The sequence below is a fragment of the Myxocyprinus asiaticus genome, chromosome 43 (assembly GCF_019703515.2).
Source record: "Myxocyprinus asiaticus isolate MX2 ecotype Aquarium Trade chromosome 43, UBuf_Myxa_2, whole genome shotgun sequence".
NCBI classification, from domain to species: Eukaryota; Metazoa; Chordata; class Actinopteri; order Cypriniformes; family Catostomidae; genus Myxocyprinus; species Myxocyprinus asiaticus.
The window spans coordinates 20,849,286-20,871,713 of record NC_059386.1 but is presented as its reverse complement, the minus strand read 5'-3'; the positions used below and the strand labels follow the sequence as shown (position 1 = coordinate 20,871,713).

Genomic DNA, 22,428 nt, shown 5'->3' with positions numbered 1-22,428 from the left:
TGGGTTTGGAACAACATGAGTGTAAGTAAATTATGACAGAATTTTCATTTTCAGGTGAAGTATTCCTTGAAGAACATACAAATAATACACAAAATGTACTGTTAAAAAACTGTTACATTTATTTCTTGCCTTCTTTTTCTCCTCAAAATGTAATTTTTTTTTTTTTTGATAAACACATCAAAGACCTCATTGCAGGCATAGTTCACTTAAATAAAATATCAGTATAAAATCCATTATAGAGAAATTATGTACCAAAATGTTTGCCATTAGTTAGTATAAAGCAGGAATAAAAAGGATTAATGTGGCGTATAAATAGTTTTAGTTAATCTTACAGTCACAAACATTTGGTAGTGCAAATTTGTGTAGAAAACTTCACAAAAAACAAAATGTGGTGTAGATACAATTTCAAGAAAATAAACTGACATACTTTTAAAGCAGTGTGACAGCTAAAACTGTAGTGAGAGAAAAATCACAACACAAAAAAGGCACTTTAAATTAGTACAGATTTAGTAGTTCTATGACATAGATGTGACTACAGTACAGTTAGTGGGTGCATATACTGTATGTGACATGTAGAATAATTTTAAAATAAAAGATAATGTATGGTACAATAATACAGAAGATTCGGGATAAAGCAATTTGGGATTATTGTCTTGATGGCAGTACATAAGCTCTGCACATATGCAGTGACATTTTCTGATTTCAGTGTATACAGTTCATTTTCTACCATTCTGCTGGTCTGTATTTCAAACCACTGGGTGCTGTTTTCATTTCACAGTTCAGCTTATTACGGAATTTTGAAATATTTTCATTTTACACACTTTTAAATGTGATCAAGTCCCATATGTAAGCAGGTAAAGAAAGTTTACAGAAACATGCATATTTCACAAAATTAATTTAAACCTGTAGATGACAAGCATGGGTAAATACAGACTTCTGTTTGGTAAGTAAAGAGCTGTTCATTTTGTAAGGCTTGACATTAAGCTTTTCCAGGTATTTGTCCTTCAGACAAGTAAAATTCATTGTTTACTTGTCATAATGCTTAAGTCTCTTGTATAAAAAAAAAGAAAAGAAAAAAAAAAAGAAATAAAAGTGCATTAACATTAATAGCAAAATGGATAACCATCAGGAACACAAATTCAGCCATACAGTGATCCAGAAATTATGCAAACTTCAGAAAATCAGGGTAGCCATGGTACTGTCATGGTCTAGGAGACCAGATTTTGGTCATAACTCAATTTAGACAAAATGTGTTGTTACTGCACTCTGTTTTGCAAGGGATTATAGATAACACTAGCCATGGGATTTAAAGCAGAAGCATATAATTTCTGTGACACAAGTGTCACTGAACGGAATTGCGAAAATAAACAATGTTTTCAAAACAGCTTTCTGAATATGCCCCTCATCTTCAATTGTTCAAACAAGTCAGATAGTCCCGCCCCCAACTCATGGCATTGGTTGAGTAATGTTCTTGGATCAGGTCTAAGCAGGTTGCTCAAAATAAACACAGGAATATGTTTATATAGCGCCACAGTGACACAGTGTTCACAGCTTTAGAGAAAATTTACTTATGGATGGCTTACTTATAGTCAGTAGACTGAAACTCTTTTTTATGACCATATTGCAGTGCCTCATTTATATTCCATTGAACACGTGTAAACTGACATTTAGATGTTAGGATCACATAAGAATAACATCCGACAAGTCAAGTGTCAAGCCCTGTGTTGCCATTCATTTTGCAAAACATCTGATACATTTCATTTAGTTAATTTCCATCAGCTCGAAAGGCCTGGAAATACAGTACAATGCTTAGTGAAAATTTTCATACACTGCATAACTAAATACCTCCACAGCTGGTGATATAAAACTAATGTGGCGAACTAAAGTGAATGTAGACATCTAAAAGGTTCTCTTGGCATTCCAAATGCAGATTAATTTTTGTGTGACCTGGATATTTTTGAGCAGAGCGTTACATTGCACCTCATCAGAAAATCATGATTCTCCCAAGCAACAAAGTAATGGGACCACTGATACACGCTACTCAAACTTCTATCAAAAAAGTCGTCTTGAGACTCTACGCATTAAAGTTTCTGTGAACTATGCAAAAACACTTGATTTGCTGTGTCATACATACAAATAAAAATCTATTTGATGATGTAGTACCACAACAATCTTGTTGCTCAGTAGAAATGTGCATAAGCAGACAAGCCCAATAAAAAACAATATAAACATTCTGTAGACATGTAGCACAGAATGTCATTTCTCACTCTATGCAGCCTCTGCAATGCTCTGCCAAATAAAGGAGCCCTGGTATGTGTATAGAAGCAGTTGGCCTATACTAAAGGCATTGACTGTTTGCTTTGGTGCTCTTGATTTAAGCCACTGGGATGTAGTTTGGTTTGATGGTTGCATAGTTGAAATCTACATTCAGAGATCCTAAATAGAGATTTCAGATCTGTTTGTCATGCCCCATTCCCTTGTCTGTCTAACAGCCACTGCAATAGAACCAAAATGTCTTTAACACAACAGCACAATTAAATCAAATTTCACATTCTTTTTTTTTTTTTTTTTTTAAACGGCCAACGGAGAAAGCTTTGTAACAATGCACAAATCATCTATAAATAGTGGTTCAGCTCGTCGGTCTTTGTTCTTGGTCCGATCTATCCATTCAGATCAGTTCCGTATTGTGTAAGGAACAGTGTCTCTAGGAATCTCAGTGGACAGATGTAGTTTTGGTCATAGGGCAGAAGAGGGCAGTGGTGAAGTTGGGGCTCACCCATGCTCCAAATTTTCAGTCACCTCAACAGCTGAGTAAGTGGGGGGCTGCGTCTGTCGTGTGAAAAAAGAAGCAGCTCTCTTTGGCTTCAGGCGCTTGATCTCTTTACCTAAAACAATGGAGGTTAATCAAAATGAATACTAACTGTCTTTATTGCTAATGGTAAAAGTTAAAGGGATAGTTCACCCAAAAATTTAAATTCTGCCATTTACTCACCCTTATGTTGTTCCAAGCCCCCGCAAAATGTTAGCCCCAATTTAAAAAAATGTTCTTCCCATTTTTTCCATGAATGATCACTAGGGCTGGGTATTGCCAGTCCCCTCAAGATATGTGTTGCGATACAAGCCACGATTCAATATACTCCCATCATTTACTCACCCTCATGCCATCCAAGATGTGTATGATGTTCTTTCTTCTGCTCAACACAAAGATTTTTAGAAGAATATCTCAACTCTGTAGGTCCATACAATGCAAGTGAATAGTTGCCAGAACTTTGAAGGTCCAAAAAGCACATTAAGGCAGCAAAAAAGTAATCCACATGACTCCAGTGTTTTAATCCATGTATTCAGAAGTGATATGATAGGTGTGGGTGAGAAACAGTCCTTTTTTGCTATAAATCTCCTCCTTGCCCAGTAGGTGGCGATATGCACAAAGAATGCGAATTGCCAAAAACAAAAGAATGTGAAAGTGAAAGTGGAGATTTATCGTAAAAAAGTACTTTTTTATTGATCCGTTTCTCACCCACACTTATATCACTTCTGAAGATATAGATTTAACCACTGGAGTTTTATGGATTACTTTTATGCTGCCTTTAGGTGTTTTTTGGAGCTTCAAAGTACTGATCATTATTCACTTGCATTGTATGGACCTACAGAGAAAAAATCATCTTTTGTGTTCAGCAGAAGAAAGAAAGTCATACACATCTGGGATAGCATGAGGGTGAGTAAATGATCATTTTTATGTTTGGGTGAACTATTCCTTTAAGAATAGACTTTGGGATGGTTCAAATGAAGAATGCGATTAAGTGGAAAATAATTTTTTTGCATGGCCCTACTGCCAAACACGCGAGAGAGTCTCTCTCGCTCCTTATAGATGCGTCTCTGACTGCACTGAGGAACGCCGCCCTGAGTTTGCACTTATTTAAACGACATGCTGCTTCTTAATAGAAATGCTGAACATGATATGAAAGCATAAATAGTTGAATATAAATATCAATTTAAAATTGATAATTTTAAAATATCGATACAATATTGTGAGAAAGTATTGGAATATATCGATATACAGGTGCATCTCAATAAATTAGAATGTCGTGGAAAAGTTCATTTATTTCAGTAATTCAACTCAAATTGTGAAACTCGTGTATTAAATAAATTCAGTGCACACAGACTGAAGTAGTTTAAGTCTTTGGTTCTTTTAATTGTGATGATTTTGGCTCACATTTAACAAAAACCCACCAATTCACTATCTCAAAAAATTAGAATACATCATAAGACCAATAAAAAAACATTTTTAGTGAATTGTTGGCCTTCTGGAAAGTATGTTCATTTACTGTATATGTACTCAATACTTGGTAGGGGCTCCTTTTGCTTTAATTACTGCCTCAATTCGGCGTGGCATGGAGGTGATCAGTTTGTGGCACTGTTGAGGTGGTATGGAAGCCCAGGTTTCTTTGACAGTGGCCTTCAGCTCATCTGCATTTTTTGGTCTCTTGTTTCTCATTTTCCTCTTGACAATACCCCATAGATTCTCTATGGGGTTCAGGTCTGGTGAGTTTGCTGGCCAGTCAAGCACACCAACACCATGGTCATTTAACCAACTTTTGGTGCTTTTGGCAGTGTGGGCAGGTGCCAAATCCTGCTGGAAAATGAAATCAGCATCTTTAAAAAGCTGGTCAGCAGAAGGAAGCACGAAGTGCTCCAAAATTTCTTGGTAAACGGGTGCAGTGACTTTGGTTTTCAAAAAACACAATGGACCAACACCAGCAGATGACATTGCACCCCAAATCATCACAGACTGTGGAAACTTAACACTGGACTTCAAGCAACTTGGGCTATGAGCTTCTCCACCCTTCCTCCAGACTCTAGGACCTTGGTTTCCAAATGAAATACAAAACTTACTCTCATCTGAAAAGAGGACTTTGGACCACTGGGCAACAGTCCAGTTCTTCTTCTCCTTAGCCCAGGTAAGACGCCTCTGACGTTGTCTGTGGTTCAGGAGTGGCTTGACAAGAGGAATACGACAACTGTAGCCAAATTCCTTGACATGTCTGTGTGTGGTGGCTCTTGATGCCTTGACCCCAGCCTCAGTCCATTTCTTGTGAAGTTCACCCAAATTCTTGAATCGATTTTGCTTGACAATCATCTCTCGGTTGGTTGTGCATCTTTTTCTTCCACACTTTTTCCTTCCACTCAACTTTCTGTTAACATGCTTGGATACAGCACTCTGTGAACAGCCAGCTTCTTTGGCAATGAATGTTTGTGGCTTACCCTCCTTGTGAAGGGTGTCAATGATTTAGTCTTCTGGACAACTGTCAGATCAGCAGTCTTCCCCATGATTGTGTAGCCTAGTGAACCAAACTGAGAGACCATTTTGAAGGCTCAGGAAACCTTTGCAGGTGTTTTGAGTTGATTAGCTTATTGGCATGTCACCATATTCTAATTTTTTGAGATAGTGAATTGGTGGGTTTTTGTTAAATGAGCCACAATCATCACAATTAAAAGAACCAAAGACTTAAACTACTTCAGTCTGTGTGCATTGAATTTATTTAATACACGAGTTTCACAATTTGAGTTGAATTACTGAAATAAATGAACTTTTCCACGACATTCTAATTTATTGAGATGCACCTGTATGATTGTATCGACACAGCCTTAATGGTCACTGAGGCTGTCAGTCCCTAACATTCTGCTTAACATCTCCTTTTGTGTTCCACAAAAAAATAAAAATAAAGTCATACAGGTCTGGAACAACATGAGGGTGAGTAAATTATCAAATTTTCATTTTTGGGTGAACGGTCCCTTTAATTACACTCAATGATCCCAATGGCAGACGTATAGAAAGGCCTAATCCTCATGTGTAACTGCAATACTGTCAACATATGAAAATGCACTTATCAAAAAGGATGGAATTTTTTTTGCTTATTCTCAGTAACCTCTTTAGTACCTTACCGTCATTGACATAGCTGATGGTACTGAGCGAATGTACTCGGCTACAGACCACGCTGCTCAGTCTGCGCAGTTTCCCCTGCCGTTTCTCTCGAGTTTTCTCGCTGCCTTCCACCTGACCCGAAGGTGCTTGGGAAGGTGTGACTTCACCATCAGTCCCTGTAGCCGATGACTCACCAACAGAGCGTAACTCCACACAAAACTCAATCAGACCGCTCATCAGCTCTGCCTGGAGGACAAAAAAAAAGAAAAAAAGCTTGTGAAGTAAAACATGAACTTAACTGTACCTATTCTCTTTATAACGTAACTACAGTCAAATATGTATTTATTGCCATTTAACACTTTACAGATTTTAACAATATATTAAAATTTATTACAAATTCAGTCATTAATTGTGTGCTTACCTGTTTGGAATAAATCTTTAATAATTTGTTGACAGGCACGCCAGCCTCCTCCCCATCAAACTCCAGCCAGAGTATATGCGAGTCACCCTCTGTCTCTGGGTAACTGTGGTCCCAAGAAAGTTCATTAAACTTCAGACCAAGGAGGACATGCTGAAGGAGATCAGAACCAGAGAGATGATTATGATGCTGATGGACAAAATTTTATTCATATGGCTAAAACAACACAAGAGCCCTCAACAGTCAAGCCACTAAAGGAATAGTTCACTCAAAAATAATAATTCTTTCATCATTTATTCACACTTATGCTGTCTTAAACTTGGGACATCAAGATATTATCATAGATCTATGATGTGTTTATATCCATACAATTCAAGTCCATGGGGTCCAAAACTATATACTACAAAAGCACCATATAGGTGATCGATAAGAACTCAAGTGGTTTAATCCATGTCTTCTGAAGTGATTAAATCAGTTTTGGGTGAGAACAGACCAAAATGTAACTCCTTGTTCATTTTAAACCTTGACATCTGCAGTCTTCTTGCCGCGATCATGATTTGAAGCTCGATTACACTGTGCACTATTCCTTTAATGTTAATTTAAAGTATGAAAATCCAGACCTTCTCTTTCACATCCATGACATATACTCCTTCCAGACTGATGCCTACGTTCACAGCCTTACGTCCACTTCTGTGAAGGAGGCCCTGGGCTGGCTTGTCTATCTCACCCATGAAGAAAGCACATCTGTCAAAGCAAAGATAAGCACATGCAAGGTTTAAGTAACTTTGCATTTCCTGCTCTCTATTGGATCATAGTGAATGTTTTTCCAACTCCCAAACACAAAAATAAACAGTTTACAAATGTCGGTTTCCTAAATAAGACCATGATAAAACAGAGTGATATCCACACAACAACTTGCTGCGATCATACCCATAGTAAGGCAAGGTGTGGCTGTTCCTGAGGTACTGATGCAGCAGAACTGTGGGGTCCTGGGTGGAGCTGGATGCAGAAGAGGAGCAGACTGAATGATACTCCTTTATAAGATTTTGCTCCATCTCAGCGTGTCGCCCTCCCCACCCCCTCAGTGTGGACAGAAAACCTCCTCCTAATGCAACATGGGCTGGCAGGAAGGAGGACAGCTTCTTCTCTCTGGAAAGACATTTAGGGGAGGAAGTGAAATTAATTAGTCTCTCTCATCGCTCTCTGGAATACTTGATTCTGATCGTTCAACCATTGCATTCTGCAGTCAAATATTTGTGTGTAATGACTGCTAAACTGGATAATTGACCACTGTGCAAGGCAAACAATTTCCTTCATACAGCCCTCTACATTCACTCGCATGTGCGAACAAAGTCTGTTAGTAGCCACTGGCAGGTAAATGTTCAGATTTCACCCACCAGTGATCAAGTTGTGTAGTGGTGAAGACGCAGTTTAGAACTGAGATTCTTTCACTGTGTGTTGTGTTGCATAAAGCTGCGTTCACACTGCCAGCGACTTTGTGGCTTGGTGTCACTAGACTCTGTGATCTGTGTCGCTAGTGGGCATTCCTACTGTTTGTTTCTTTAACGTTATTGGAGGATTGCACGTCTGGCAATAACGTATAAAAATTTGATCACGGATGAGACCTAATACTGGTTAAATTACGATATCATTACAGTTTGACAAGGAATCAGTTCTCTTGTCTCTAAAATTGTACATTCTGCAGTGTAGAGTGTTTTATAAAATGTGCAGCAGTGTTCAGTGTATTAAATCATTAATAAGACAATCAATCTATCATGAATGAATGAATCAAACTCACTCGGAATGCAGACCGTTTCTGACACGCTTTTCCACGCTTCATTGTTTTATTATATCCAAGCATGTGGTTACAGACAAATGATATACAACAGTAAAAATCGCTCAGGATGCTGAAACTTCTCCTCGGTTTTGCATGCACTCGTACCCAGTCTGCCAGGAGACAGATGACGTGAGCTCTGCTGTCTTCACTCTCATTGGCAGTCGCTCGTGAATGTCGCTTGTCATTTGAAAAAAAGTTTACATTTTCTCAACTTGTCTTGTTGCTCTCCACGGCGATCTCTGTCGCCAACGGCAGCTCGTGTCGCCGGAAGTTGCTGTGCTCTCATTGAAAATGAATAGGATCGTGTTGTTGTCTCGCGCGATGTCACTGGCGGAGTGAATGGGGCTTAAGAGCACACTCTATTTGGCTGCAGTGGCGGCAGAGACATGTGATTGGTGACTGTTACAAATGGCCACCAGGAGATGGCGCCAAGTACATTACACAGGCTCAATGAAGACTCAAATGGCACAGAATGAAACTCATTCTGTGAAATATCATTACTAAAATCATGTCTGCTTGCCATGCAGACATTTAGTATTTGCATGTGTAATTAGTTCTTAAGTACAATTATTATGTTGTATTTGTTTGGAGAGGCTTTTGGACACTTGGGAGACGTTTTTGGACACTAGGATAAGTTATTTTTGTAATGCTATAACTTTTGATTGCTTTGTTGAATCAACACAAAATTGTACTCAGTTACAGGTGACATTATTGGGAACAAAACAAAAGCAGTTTGTCAGAGCCACCTTATTTACACCCTGAGATATATAATGTCAAATCAGAAAAATAAGAAAAAAAGTTTTTCAGCAGTTTCTTAGGCTGTGAGTCTAAAAATGTATCTTAATCTATATCATTAAAAAAAAATGAAAAACTTTCTTTACAATGATACCAAACACTTGACCCTCCTTGTTTTGTTTTATTTTTTTTATTTTATTTTTTTTGTCGAGTTATAAGCCTTTAATTTTGGGTATGCCACTGAAACAGGAAATCTTTAAAAACACCCTCAGTGCTTAAATATCCCTTCTTTCTTTGCTGTCAGTTGTTGATCAAAAATAAAAACAAACATTAATTCTAATCGCACACTGCATGACAATGTCAAACTCATAACTCTCTATGGTCTCATTTTTTGACATAATAAAATAAACTACTTTCATATGTTTTTATTTATTCATTTGGTAAGTAGCCATGTAATCAGTGGGATAATCACTAAATAATCCTCTTCAGAGGGGGGCCTGGGTATCTCAGCAAGTAAAGACGCTGACTACCACCCCTGGAGTTCGAATCCAGGGTGTGCTGAGTGACTCCAGCCAAGTCTCCTATCAACCAAATTGGCCCGATTGCTAGGGAGGATAGTTACATGGGGTAACCTCCTTGTGGTCGCTATAATGTGGTTTGCTCTCGGAGGGGTGCATGGTGAGTTGTGCGTGGAGACGTAGCACGTGTGGAGGTTTCACGCTATTCTCCGTGGTAACGCGCTCAACAAGCCACATGATAAGATGCGTGGATTGATGGTCTAAGATGCGGAGGCAACTGAGATTCGTCCTCCGCCACCCGGATTGAGTCACTATGCCACCACGAGGACTTAAAGCGCATTGGGAATTGGGCACTCCAAATTAGGGAGAAAATGGGGAGGAAAATAAATAGATAAATAAATAATAATAAATTTTTTTTTAAACCTCTTCAAGACCAATTTAATTTGCGTTGTGGTCTTGATCAGCCTATCAGGCTATTTCACAATAATAACTGGCAGACTACACATATTCCACACTTAGACACTAGCAGTAAAATGTTGGAGGTAAAAGGAAACTGAAACCTTATTCGAGAGCCTAAGGAGCTTTATATTAACCTAGTTTAACCAGAGGAGGGTACCTGATTGCTGCTCTGACAGCCTTGTCATCTAGCCCTGTCCCCAGCTCAATAGCACAGGACAACGCTCCCAACGTCAACCACTGTTCAGGGTCACAAGGGTAACGGCCCTGCAAGATATTCATCTTGGCCTCGTCATAAAGCAGCCTTAAAACTCCTTCATCTTCAATCTGAGAAAAAATACACAAATTAACACAATCTTGCAGGCAATGTCATCTTAAAGGGATAGTCATCAACCCACATGTTTTTCTAAAGACATATGAATTCTGTGGATATGTAAGGCAGAATGTTAGTATCAGTCACCATTCACTTTCATTGCATCTCATTGCATTTTTTTCCCCCTAAAATGAAAGTAAATGATACTTGAGGGCTAGCATTCTGCTTAACGTTTCCTTTCGTATTCCACAGTAGAAAGAAAGTCATGCAGGTTTGGAACAACATGAGGACGAGTTTCCCTTTAAGGTAGACAATGTTTATAAAAAGACAAATCAGATATCATCACGTTCAGTACCTGAAGTTCTTTTGACCTGGGATAAAAAACATTTCTTTTGTACAGAAGGCTGGGCTCATCTGAAAAATACAGAAATGTGTTATTGTTAGACACCTCAACTTTCAGGTGAAATGAAGTATGTAAAGCAAACACTCACACAAACCTTGAGAAATGTCTTCTGCAGGGGCCTCAGTGAAGCGGTAGAGCAGGTCCTGCCACTGACGACACAGCTTGTAGGGCTGATGTTTTGGCTTCAGCTGCAGTTCTATTCAAACATGTCACAATAGCAAAATGAGGCAAAGGTGGGAAATGACAGGAAAGACTTAAAGGCATAGTTCACCCAAAAATGAAAATTTTTTCATCATATACTCACCCTCATACCATGCTAGATGTGTATGACTTTATTTCTTCTGCAGAACACAAACGAAGATTTTTACAAGAATATCTCAGCTCTGTAGGTCCATACAATGCAAGTGAATGGTGACTAAAACTTTTAAGCTTCATAAAGCATTTAAAGGCAGCATAAAAGTGATCCATACGACTCCAGTGGTTTAATCCATGTCTTCTGAAGTGATCTAATTGATTTTGGGTGAGAACAAACCAAAATATAACTCTTTTTTTTCACTTTACATCTTGTCATTGCGGTCTCTAGGCACGATCATGCTTGATTACACTTCCTAGTTCTTGACGCATGCGCAGAGCGCTAGATGACGTTAGGGAGTGTAATCGAGTTTGAAATCATGATTGCCAAGGAGACTACAGCTGTTAAGATTAATTGTGAAAAATTTGTTATAGACATGGATTAAACCACTAGAGTCTTTTGTATTACTTTTATGCTGCCTTTATGTGATTTTTGGAGCTTCAAAGTTTTGGTCACCATTCACTTGCATTGTATGTACCTTACAGAGCTGAGATATTCTTCTAAAAATCTTTGTTTGTGTTCTGCAGAAAAAAGTCATACACATCTGGGATGGCATGAGGGTGAGTCGATGAGAGGATTTTCATTTTTGTGTAAACTCTCTCTTTAATCAAAATTATGATGATCACCAGCTGGTGGCTTTTTATGCCCCGAGGACTTCCTAAAGCCCCTCCTGAACTTTACTAGCAAAGCAGCCATAGAGACTGTAAATGTCATCATTGTGTCTCTCCTTCCTAAACAACCTAAAATTACATAGGTCATAAGTTATAAGTCTGACCACTAAATCGAGCACAAAAGAAATTTCATTACCAAGCAAGGGAGAGCAGAACCAGAAAGCAAACACATCTACAGCAGAGTTGGGAATGTTGAGGGCCTCCCGGACATTGCGACCAAGCTCCTGAGCATTCATACAACCAAGACTCTCCAAAGTCATGTGCACTGCACTGTCACTCGCCAAGTACACCAACAAATCCTGGGCTGCAAAAATACAGGGGGGGGGGAATTGATCATGTCAGGTCAACAACAATCAGCTCAGGACATCCAGAGAGGAACCAATCAAAAAATATTAAGAGAACAGAGAACTGACCTCTGGTGACTGAGGAAGCCACACTTCCTCGCTGGGAATGAGAGTGTTCTGATGGCTCAGGGATGAAGTCGCCATCATCTTCCTCCATCTAATCCAGAAATGTAGACAGTCAAACAAATACAGTCTACTGGCTAGGAAACACCAAGCATTTTATACCAAAGACTTCTGCAACGATTTGGTTGGTTTATGTACAAATTAAGCCAAAAACTAGAGGAAAAAAAGTGATCAGTTTTGACGCCAAAGTTAAACACAACCACTGTGAAGTAAACAGTTTCTCAACAGCAGTGAAGTAAATACTGGAGGCTCACGCAGTAAGTTTTAAGTTCCTGAAATATACATTGTATGACTAACAACCTGTTTTGGTCCCTTTTTTTGCTTCAAATCTTTTACTTAAAATACAAGTAATACTTTCAAAATAAGTAGTAAAAAAAAAAAAAAAGTGTTTTCCACTATCTGCTGACCGGCTAACGTTAGCTAGCCACTAAGAATAACTGCCTGGCAATCAAACTACACACAGCAACACACCGATACAATGTCCTTCGCTTCAGATGCTTCTTTCTCGACGAAAAGAGACTAAAAGCATCAATATTGGGAGGGATTAAGTTGCACAAAAGGGCTGAGAGTATGACGGCAGCAGCAGCGCAGCTGGATAATGTTCTTAAAACAGCGCCTACAGTGAAATCCATAAAAACCTGGAAGAAACTTCATTAATATGTAAGCGAAGTACTAAATATCGACAGAAGGAGGCGCGCCACGGCTCAAAACATTACAAAAGAATATTCCGGGTTCAATACATGTTAAAGAGACAGTTCACCCAAAAATACAAATTCTCTCATCATTTACTCACTCTCATACCATCCCAGATCTGTTTTGTCTTTGTGTATTTTCTTTCTTCTGCTGAACACATATGAAGATTTTTAGAATATCTCAGCTCTGTAGGTCCTTACAATGCAAGTGAATGGTGACCAAAATGTTGAAGCTCCAAAAGCACATAAAGGCAGCATAAAAGCAATCCACATGACTCCAGTGATTTAATCCATATTTTCAGAAGCGATATGATAGGTGTGGGTGAGAAACAGATCAATATTTAAGTCTGTTTTTACGATAGGTGTGTCGCAAACCGCACACTTCTGCCCTATTTTACATCATTTTGAAGTGTAAGTAGTGCGAGTGGTATGTTTACACTGAAAATGCAACAAAAAGAAGTGTACTACGAGTACCCGGATGATGCACTTTTTCAACTGTTAAAACGGAGTGTGGAATGTTGGACACTTCATGCACTCAGCGCACGCGGCTTGCGAACATGGCGGAAGGGGCGGAGTTACCGGCAGCGGTGGTGTTCTGGCAAAACTATTGTAAATAATGGAGAATATGGCAACTAGCGAAACTTCTGTGAAGACAGCACCTTACAAACGTGACATGCTCTACCCTCATACCATGCTGTGTGAACATGTATATTATTGTGATATATTATTAGTGTTGAACTGAGGGTGGATAGTGCACTAAAGCTAGTGGCAACACAACGCTTGGGTTTAAAACGTCACTTCCGTCAGCTGTTAAACATTGAGTGCTTCCGTGTAGTAAAAAAACGTGAAGTGTTCCATTTGAGACGATACTACACATTGAAAATTCATACACTACATGGCTGTGTGCATAGTACATTTTGAAAGTGCATAATGTATAGTTATCACTCTATTTCACTTTAAATTTCACATTATTTTTCTTTTGTTTTTGGTGATTTGCATTCTTCGGGCATATTGCCACCTACTGGGCAGGCAGGAGAATTTATAGTAAAAAACGACTTAAATATTGATCTGTTTCTCACCCACACCTACCATATCACTTCTGAAGACATGGATTAAACCAGTGGAGTCTTAGGGATTACTTTTATGCTGCGGTTATGTGCATTTTGGAGCTTCAGAGTTTTGGTCACCATTCACTTGCATTGTGAGGACCTACAGAGCTGAGATATTCTTCTAAAAATCTTTCTTTGTGTTCAGCAGAAGAAAGAAAGTCATACACATCTGGGGTGGCATTAGGGTGAGTAAATTTTTATTTTTGGGTGAACTATCCCTTTAAGCCCAATTGACAGCATTTGTGGCATAATACTGATTACCACAAAAAAAAAAAAAAGCAAAAATCTGGGTTACAGTGAGGAACTTACAATGGTAGTGAATGGGGCTAATCTGTAAACATTAAAATACTCACTGTTTCAAAAGTATAGCCACAAGACATAAACAATATGTGTGTAAACATGATTAGTGTGACAATATCACTCACTATATAAAATAATATGAATAAAAAAAATATATATCAAATTATAAGCTTCACATTTCTGCCTTAAACCCTCTGATTTAAAGCCCCATTCACTTCCATTGTAAGTGCTTCACTGTAACCTCAATTTTTACATGTTTTGAACCCAGGAATATTCCTTTAACAATTGACACTAGGCTATTTACTGTATTTATTATCTATTACGTATATCTCATAAAATACTAACATAAACACAAATATTTTATGGTGACAACATAAATGCATTTAATAAAGGAATAATTTGCACATAAAATATATCTGAAAGTAGATGTTATAGCCTATACAACAATCTGTCACAAAATATTCTATCGCTAGTCAGTGGATAATGATAATCACTGGTGTTTTTGAGAAACGTGTCAACTTCACCATCTCTATAAATGCTGAACAGACTACTCAGAACATTTTGGCACAGGTCTTAAGGGGTTAATCTAAACAGAACATTATCTCCTCTCTAGGTTTTAATCTTTTCTGTGTGGCGCCAAAGCCAAGCTTATTTAGGGTTAGGGACACACGTGATTCATTCTCATCATTGGAATGAGTTGGTGCCATCTGCTGATGTTTGGATTGCATAAACCAAATAACCAAGATTCAGGATGTTTTTTTTTAAGACAGTTTGAATAAACACTACATCAATGTATTTATTTTGTATATGAAAATCTAATAATTAATATTATATATATATATATATATATATATATATACTATAAACATAAACACAAAACCTCCAAGTGCTTTTTAAGATTGAATGTGAAGTCTTTTTTAATGTATATAATATTTGTAAGGCAATGATGGCATTGCTGTTATTTTTCCCTTATCTATTTGAAAGTCAAGTTATTTCTGTATGTGGATATATGATGAACTGGACTGTTTACAATGTATGTAGTGCTCTTTTAAAATTTAGTTGCATAATCTGTAAATTATGCACTAGTTCATGCCATTGACTGATCGTTAATGTTATCATTCAATCCATGAGAAGTAACTGTAATCTGATTACGCATTATTAGATGTAATATAATCCAATAACAAGTACTCTATTTTTGTAATCTGATTATTTCATCCAGATTACATGTAATCTGTTACTACCCAGAACTGTGTATATACATATACTGTATATTTCAATACTATTTATTTCATATTTTGTTTTATAGAACCAGTAGTTTCATATTAGCCTAACTAAACTATGGAGCAATCCATAGTTTAACATGTGGTTACTCTGGCCTGTTTACAAATTTGCTAGAAAGCAAGAATGATAAATTAATTGTTATAAGAATTAGAGTTGTCTACCTGCCTTAGCAGAGTTTACTGACAAAACATTAATATTACTGGGTGAAATTTGGCATGAATCACATTCCTGAATACCTCATTTTTACCCCACCCCATCAGTATGTGCTGCCACAGAAAGAAATGCATTAAAAGTGTAGGTAGCTGATCTTGACAGTCAGAAACACTCATCGGGATGCATTACCACTAAAATAAATGTGTTAAAACATGGGTGACACACCTTCTGTGTTAAAAAAAAAACACCAGTTAGGTAGTACAACCAACTAAATATGTTACAACCATGTAGTTTAGCCCTTAAGTCCCCAATAACATATGTCAATGACAAAAAACACGAATATTAGTATTTGAGGGGAGGGACGTTATTATGTTACTCAAACTTAAAGACGTTGCAAAACTCCAAAACCCAGCCTTTAATTCTTCCTAGCAAATTCATCTTGAAGTTCTGCTGTAGGTAATCATGTGATCTTTGACAGCAAGACTGATTTAAGTATTTCAGATTTGTTTATATATATATATATATATAATTTAAGTCATCTAAATACTTTATTTTAAAATTGTAAAACCATTTAAATATCATCTTAAGACAATTTGAGAAACTAATGAACACAAAACAACATAGTTTATTTTTACAGAACCACAGTTAACTCCACATACGTTTGGAAAGTCAGAGCCTTACTAAGCTGATGTATAATACTTGCAATAACCACTCAACAACTCTGGCACAGATCTTCTTGTAAAGCACGAACAAGAAAAGGCACCAATTCAGCGAGCTGCAACTCCCAGTGTGCAGATTATAAAGTATTTTTGAATAATCATATTAATGGATCAATTGTTGTTACACAGTGATCTGGACATATTTCATAATTTTTTTTTAATCTTAATCAACATGTGCCTGTGCTTTTATCTTCATTTTTAAACATGTAAACAAAAACATGGGAGGAGCCATGTGAGGGCTTCTTTTGTTAAACATCATAGGAGAAAGTCTGTCACTAATATCCAGATTTGCCACCTCCACACAATACTCATTAGTGTCCCATCCTCAAAACCTGTCTGCTCATCACTCTCCCTGAGAATATATGAGAGTGTCCTAACAGCACCCACCACCTGACTGTTGTACTGGGGTGCTTTCGATTTTCAGATCAGGCTTCTCTGAACCCCCTGAAGTCCCTGGTCTCATTCGTTTCTTTATTTCCTCTGCCATGGTCATGAAGGCCTGCTCCACGTTTGTGGCATTTTTGGCACTCGACTCAAGGAAGGGGATGCCAAGAGAGTCAGCAAACTCCTGTGGAGTCCAAAAAGGGAAAGTAGACATGTCTTTGTACAGAATTAGTGTTTTCAGTGAAGTTAATATATAACAATGTGTGTATTTAAGCTGACTAAACAGAACTGAATAGAAAAACGTTGGGTCACTATATGGTGCTACACAGTTGTTCATAGTTCCCTATAGACCAACCTTAGCTGTGGTGTAGTCCACAACTTTTTTTGTAGTGAGGTCACACTTGTTCCCTACAAGTAGTTTGTTGACGTTCTCACTCGCATAGCGGTCAATTTCCTTCAGCCACTGTTTCACATTGTTGTAGGACTCCTGAAAGACACCGACATTAAACCTTTCAAAAATGTGTTTGGAATATAAATCTTCAATTTAATGTACGGATGCTCAGTGATGAACTTTCATAGATGCAGTATCTAAATAATATGAAACTTATTGAGAACCAATACAAGCAAGTACTTTTGTAAACAGCCTGGTGAATATTTTAGAGAAGGGTTTCACAAACCTGGTCTGTAACATCATACACGACAATGATCCCGTGAGCTCCTCTGTAGTAACTGGATGTAATCGTTCGGAATCTCTCCTGTCCAGCAGTGTCCCACTGTAAAAATGGTCAGAACTCACTTTAACGGTATAGTGCACCGCAAATTCAAATTCTGTCATTGAAAATTCAATTTTAGCCATTAACTTTCATTGAATCTTTTTTGCGTACAATGAATGTGAATAGTGATGGAGATGGTCATTCTTCAACTCTTTTGTATTGTACAAAAGAAAGAAAAAAAAGTCATACTGGTTTGGAACAACATGAGGGTGAGTAAGTGATAACAGGATTTCAATTAGTTGGGTAAAATGGACTATCCATTTTAACTCAATTTAAAGGGATAGTTCACCCAATAATGCAAATTCTCTCATTTACTCACCCTCATGCCATCTAAGATGTGTATGAGTTTCTTTCTTCAGCAAAACATAAATGAAGATTTTTAGAAAAATATTTCATCTCTGTAGGTGCATACAATGCAAGTGGATGGTGACCAAAACTTTGAAGCTCTAAAAAGCACATAAAGTCAGCATAAAAAGAATCCATAAAACTCCAGTGGTTTAATCCATGTCTCCTGAAGTGATTCAGTTGGTTTTGGGTGAGAACAGACTAAAATATAACTCCTTTTTCACAATAAATCTTGATATCAGCAGTCTGCTTGGCAATCATGATTTAGTGCCATGCATGTGTCAAGCACTTGAAAGTGTAATCAAGCTTGAAATCATGACAGCCGCCAAGGAGACTGCTGATGTCAAGATTTATTGTGAAAAAGGAGTTATATTTTGGTCTGTTCTCACCCAAAACCAACTGGATCACATCAGGAGACATGGATTAAACCACTGGAGTCTTATAGATTATTTTTATGCTGACTTTATGTGCTTTTTAGAGCTTCAAAGTTTTGGTCACCATCCACTTGCATTGTATGGACCTACAGAGATTAAATCTTTTTCTAAAAATCTTCGTTTGTGTTCTGCAGAAGAAAGAAAGTCATTTACATCTGGGATGGCATGAGGGTGAGTAAATGATGAGAGAATTTTCATTTTTGGGTGAACTATCCCTTTAAGTCTAATCTTATAGTATGAAACTCACTATCTGCAGTTTAATAGTTTTTCCATCCAACTCAATAGTCCGGATCTTGAAATCCACTCCGATAGTGCTGATGAAACTCTCTGTGTAGGTGTCGTCCTGAAATTGAAGAGTTATTCATGATTTAAGCATGCAAGGCAAAAAAAAAAAAAAAAAAAAAAGTAGAGTCATTTATATCCCAGAATGATGCTGATGGCCACTTAACTGCAAATCGTAAAAGAATGCAGGATTTTCCAACCCCTGAATCTCCAATTAGAAGAAGCTTGAATAAGTAGTCACTGTGGAAATATGTAGAAACTTCAGTTTGCAGAATGCTTGCTCAAAACAAACTGATCTGTCATGACATCATTTACAAAGTTAGAGTCTTGCTTGATTGCTTGCGTTACCATCACACTTTTATTACCACAAGCAACTCCAGTGCAGCAACCTTTACAATAGTAACCACTGCAACTGCTGTTAGACCCGATCAGAACACAATTCATTTTCCTCTTCAGTAATTACATAATTTGATCAACATCTGCATAGGGAATTTGGCTCACTCGCTCACTGAAGATAATTAAGAGGTTATACATTGTCATAGATCACAGGCTAATAAGACTTACTATTCGGGGTTCATGATGTGACAGCAAAGAGATGTTTATTGTTTGTCCAGCTGGTAGAAGCGCTCTGGGTCGCCTACAGTTCACCGGCTGACCGCAAACGCTGAGCTAGTATTGAACCTTAAATAGCGACAATATAAAGAGGACTTCTGAGTTTTGACTCCTTTATGCAGTGTTTACAGACCTCCTTGTATAATCACCCCAGCCTGACTTTCCGACTCCTTTCCGAATCCTCTCTGGGTTTTACAAGACGCGCAGGTGCGGCAGTGACGGATAACGTTAAACCGCTACAGATCTAATTCTTATCGGCTATCGCCGTCTAGTGGTGGGACCCACGCACATGCTGTGTCACACTTATGTTGACAACGTGTCCACCAGCGTAATTTAAAGGGGTAGTGGATGAGAGTTGTAAACATAGCAAAAAAAGAATGAGAAGAAAGAGTCATAAAGGTTCGGAACATTATGAGGATAAGTAAACAACATTTTAATGCATGTGTGATTTATAAGTAAACAACATTTTAATTCATGTGTGATTTATAAGTAAACAACATTTTAATTCATGTGTGATTTATAAGTAAACAACATTTTAATTCATGTGTGATTTATCCCTTTAAATTCAGAACTCTGAACAAAACGAACTTGAGAAAAGGAATATTCTCCCAAAACACCAAACAGCAACAAAAACTACCACAGTACATTCCTTAAAACCTGTTTGTTTGTCACTATACACTGCTAAATATTTCTGATCCACGAGATTATTATGTGTAATGTCAAAAGTTTGAATGTGAGGTTATTTGATCTAATATTTAATATTTTTTAAAATGTTGCATATTTATGTATCTAATGAGAATTCCTGAAATGATCACATTTCAAGACAAAATGAATTTTAAATTTTGTTCAAGGTGATTAAATCAAGTGTGGGGTAAAAGGCTTCCTCACCAGAATTTTAATCAACCTTCCGATATTTCTTTTCACACAAATTGTGTTGCTCCATCAAAATTCATATATATATATATATATATATATATATATATATATATATATATATATATATATATATATATATATATATATATATATATATATATACATATATAAGCTAATTTTCCCTAAGGTGTGCCTTTAGCTCCGTTGTACCCTATACACTGATGAGCCAAAACATTATGACATTATGCTTAATATGCTGTTGGTTCTCCACGTGCCGTCAAAACAGCGCCGACCCGCCGCTGAGGCATGGACTCAACAAGACCCCTGAAGATGTCCTGTGGTATCTGGCACCAAGACATTAGCAGCAGATCCTTCAAGTCCTGTAAGTTGTAAGGCGGACCCGCCGTGGATTGTACTTGTTGGTCTAGCACATCCCACAGATGCTCAATCGGATTGAGATCTGGTAAATTTGGAGGCCAGGGCAACATCTTGAACTCTTCATCATGTTCCTCAAACCATTCCCAAACAATGTGTGCAATGTTGCAGGGCGCATTATCCTGCTGAGAGAGGCCACTGCCATCAGGGAATACCATTGCCATGAAGGGGTGTACCTGGTCTGCAACGATGTATAGGTAGGTGGCACATGTCAAATTGATGTCCACATGAATGGCCGGACCCAGGGTTTCCCAGCAGAACATTGCCCAGAGCATCACACTCCTTCAACTGTCTTGTTGTCTTCCCACAGTGCATCCTGCTGCCATCACTTCCCCAGGTAAACGGCACACACGTACATGGCCGTCCACGTGATGTAAAAGAAAACGGGACTCATCGGACCAGGCAACCTTCTTCCATTGTTACAAGGTCCAGTTCTGACACTCGCGTGCCTATTGTAGGCATTTTCGAAGGTGGACAGAGGTCATTGTGGGCACTCTGACCAGTCTGCGGCTACACAGCCCCAAACGCAGCAGGGATGCAATGCACTGTGTGTTGCGACACACTCCTCCCGGAGCCATCATTAAAAACTTCTGTCGGTTTCGACCAGAAGGGATAGCCTTTATTGCCCTCAGCCCAACACCCTGTCACTGGTTTGTGGTTTGTCCCTCCTCGGACCACTTTTGGTAGGTACTCACCACTGCTGACCGGGAGCACCCAACAAGCCTGGCCATTTCAGAGATGCTCTGACCCAGTCGTCTGGCCGTAACAATTTGGCCCTTGTCAAAGTCACTCAGGTCTTTACTTCAGCCCATTTCTCCTGCATTCAACACATTGACTACGAGAACTGATTGTTCGCTTACCATCTAATCTACCCAGATCTTGACACTTCATCTGTGTGTGGTCATAATGTTTTGGCTCATCAACGTATATATTAGATTTATAAAAAAAAAAATTCTCCAAACAACATCAAACTTTATTGAATAAAACACCCTAAATGTTCAAATAGGAATGGATAACACATTTCAATATCAAAAGGATTACAGTGTGACAAAATACTATTTGTATATATATATATATATATATAAAACAATCCATAAATATTTTTCATTTTGAGTTACATTCCAAGATCAAAAACAGAAAAATACAAAATGGCTTTGTTATATAAAATGCCCCATGTCAAATGTCAAAAGGTATTAAACCTCTAAAGGCACTGCAATGCAAAAATAAATTTATAAATACATTCATCTGGAGAAACTAGAAAAAACATCTTAAAAGATACTGTCTGACGAATCATCCGAAAATTCAATTTTGGAGCTATAACAAAACAATGGCCCAACAGAGACATTTTGGCATACCAGGAAACATCACACTTATATAAATAATTTTAAACAGCAAACTTTGGTGCAAGCCTCTTTGTTTATAAAATATCTTAAAATAATTGTAATATTTGTCCTATCTGGAGCAATGTGAAAGAAACTGACTAGAGGGATAAACATTTTCCAATAAAACACAAGGCAAAATAGACCTTTTCAGATTTACAGTAAAATTGCTTGTATACCAATCTCCAGACCGAGTACCACCACATTGGCAAACCTTCAAATTAAAGTTCTTACTTCATTAAATAAAACATTCAGAGAGTAACTTGTATGATCTTCACTGAACATATTTTATATCCCCAGAAGATCCCACAGTCCCCCAAAATGTCTCTCCAAGGTCTTCACTGAAAAGGCACACTCATGTCCTGGTATAGTCAAAGTGATGCCAAGGGTAAGTTATCTCTGGTGGAGTGCAGGATGCAGTAATCCACAGTTCTCATATAAATTCAAGTTTTGCATCATTATTGAAGAACACACTTTTCCTTATTGCTGTATCTTCTACGCCTTGCTTCCAGACCTCTCTTCAGCCTCTCATCCTCCTCCAGAGCCCTGCAAATACAAAAC

General features: G+C 37.9%; 3 protein-coding genes across 12 annotated transcripts in view; all 3 read right to left on the bottom strand.

The window, feature by feature from the left end:
- Positions 1-437: 437 nt before the first annotated feature.
- On the bottom strand, positions 438-12,716 carry frmd8 (FERM domain containing 8). The gene is made up of 11 exons (XM_051685901.1): positions 12,565-12,716; positions 12,040-12,127; positions 11,763-11,930; positions 10,698-10,799; positions 10,556-10,614; positions 10,048-10,214; positions 7,272-7,490; positions 6,962-7,085; positions 6,345-6,494; positions 5,944-6,169; positions 438-2,885 (listed from the first exon to the last, which is right to left on the bottom strand). Exons 2-11 carry the CDS (start codon positions 12,125-12,127, stop codon positions 2,773-2,775), a joined length of 1,416 nt encoding a protein of 471 aa, XP_051541861.1. The 5' UTR covers positions 12,565-12,716; the 3' UTR covers positions 438-2,772.
- A 3,517-nt stretch (positions 12,717-16,233) lies between these two features.
- Positions 16,234-19,402, bottom strand: rab1bb (RAB1B, member RAS oncogene family b). Its single transcript, XM_051685914.1, has 6 exons — positions 19,130-19,402; positions 18,733-18,805; positions 18,531-18,626; positions 17,409-17,504; positions 17,087-17,218; positions 16,234-16,915 (listed from the first exon to the last, which is right to left on the bottom strand). The coding sequence occupies exons 1-6, from the start codon at positions 19,141-19,143 to the stop codon at positions 16,721-16,723; spliced, it is 606 nt and encodes a 201-aa protein (XP_051541874.1). The 5' UTR covers positions 19,144-19,402; the 3' UTR covers positions 16,234-16,720.
- A 794-nt stretch (positions 19,403-20,196) lies between these two features.
- LOC127433722 (EH domain-binding protein 1-like protein 1) overlaps positions 20,197-22,428 on the bottom strand; it is a 46,395-nt gene continuing 44,163 nt past the window's right edge. For 4 of the 10 annotated variants that reach the window (XM_051685869.1, XM_051685870.1, XM_051685871.1 and 1 more), the window contains one exon: positions 20,197-22,413. In XM_051685869.1, the coding sequence (XP_051541829.1) occupies positions 22,326-22,413 (88 nt within the window). In that variant the 3' untranslated portion in view covers positions 20,197-22,325. The remainder of the gene's footprint in view (positions 22,414-22,428) is intronic. The other 6 variants (XM_051685874.1, XM_051685876.1, XM_051685868.1 and 3 more) reach the window with 5 other exon arrangements.

What these genes read in the sequence shown, in the direction of transcription:
- frmd8 (XM_051685901.1), bottom strand. Translation starts at nt 12,127, where the DNA reads ATGGAGGAAGATGATGGCGACTTCATCCCTGAGCCATCAGAACACTCT. An exon ending in GCTGTCAGAGCAGCAATCAG is followed by an intron (nt 7,491 to 10,047) that starts GTACCCTCCTCT and finishes ATGTCTTTCCAG; the next exon opens with AGAGAAGAAGCTGTCCTCCT. An exon ending in TAAAGATTTATTCCAAACAG is followed by an intron (nt 6,170 to 6,344) that starts GTAAGCACACAA and finishes TTTGTCCTCCAG; the next exon opens with GCAGAGCTGATGAGCGGTCT.
- rab1bb (XM_051685914.1), bottom strand. An exon ending in TGTATGATGTTACAGACCAG is followed by an intron (nt 17,219 to 17,408) that starts GTTTGTGAAACC and finishes GGTGTCTTTCAG; the next exon opens with GAGTCCTACAACAATGTGAA. An exon ending in TGGACTACACCACAGCTAAG is followed by an intron (nt 16,916 to 17,086) that starts GTTGGTCTATAG and finishes TGGACTCCACAG; the next exon opens with GAGTTTGCTGACTCTCTTGG.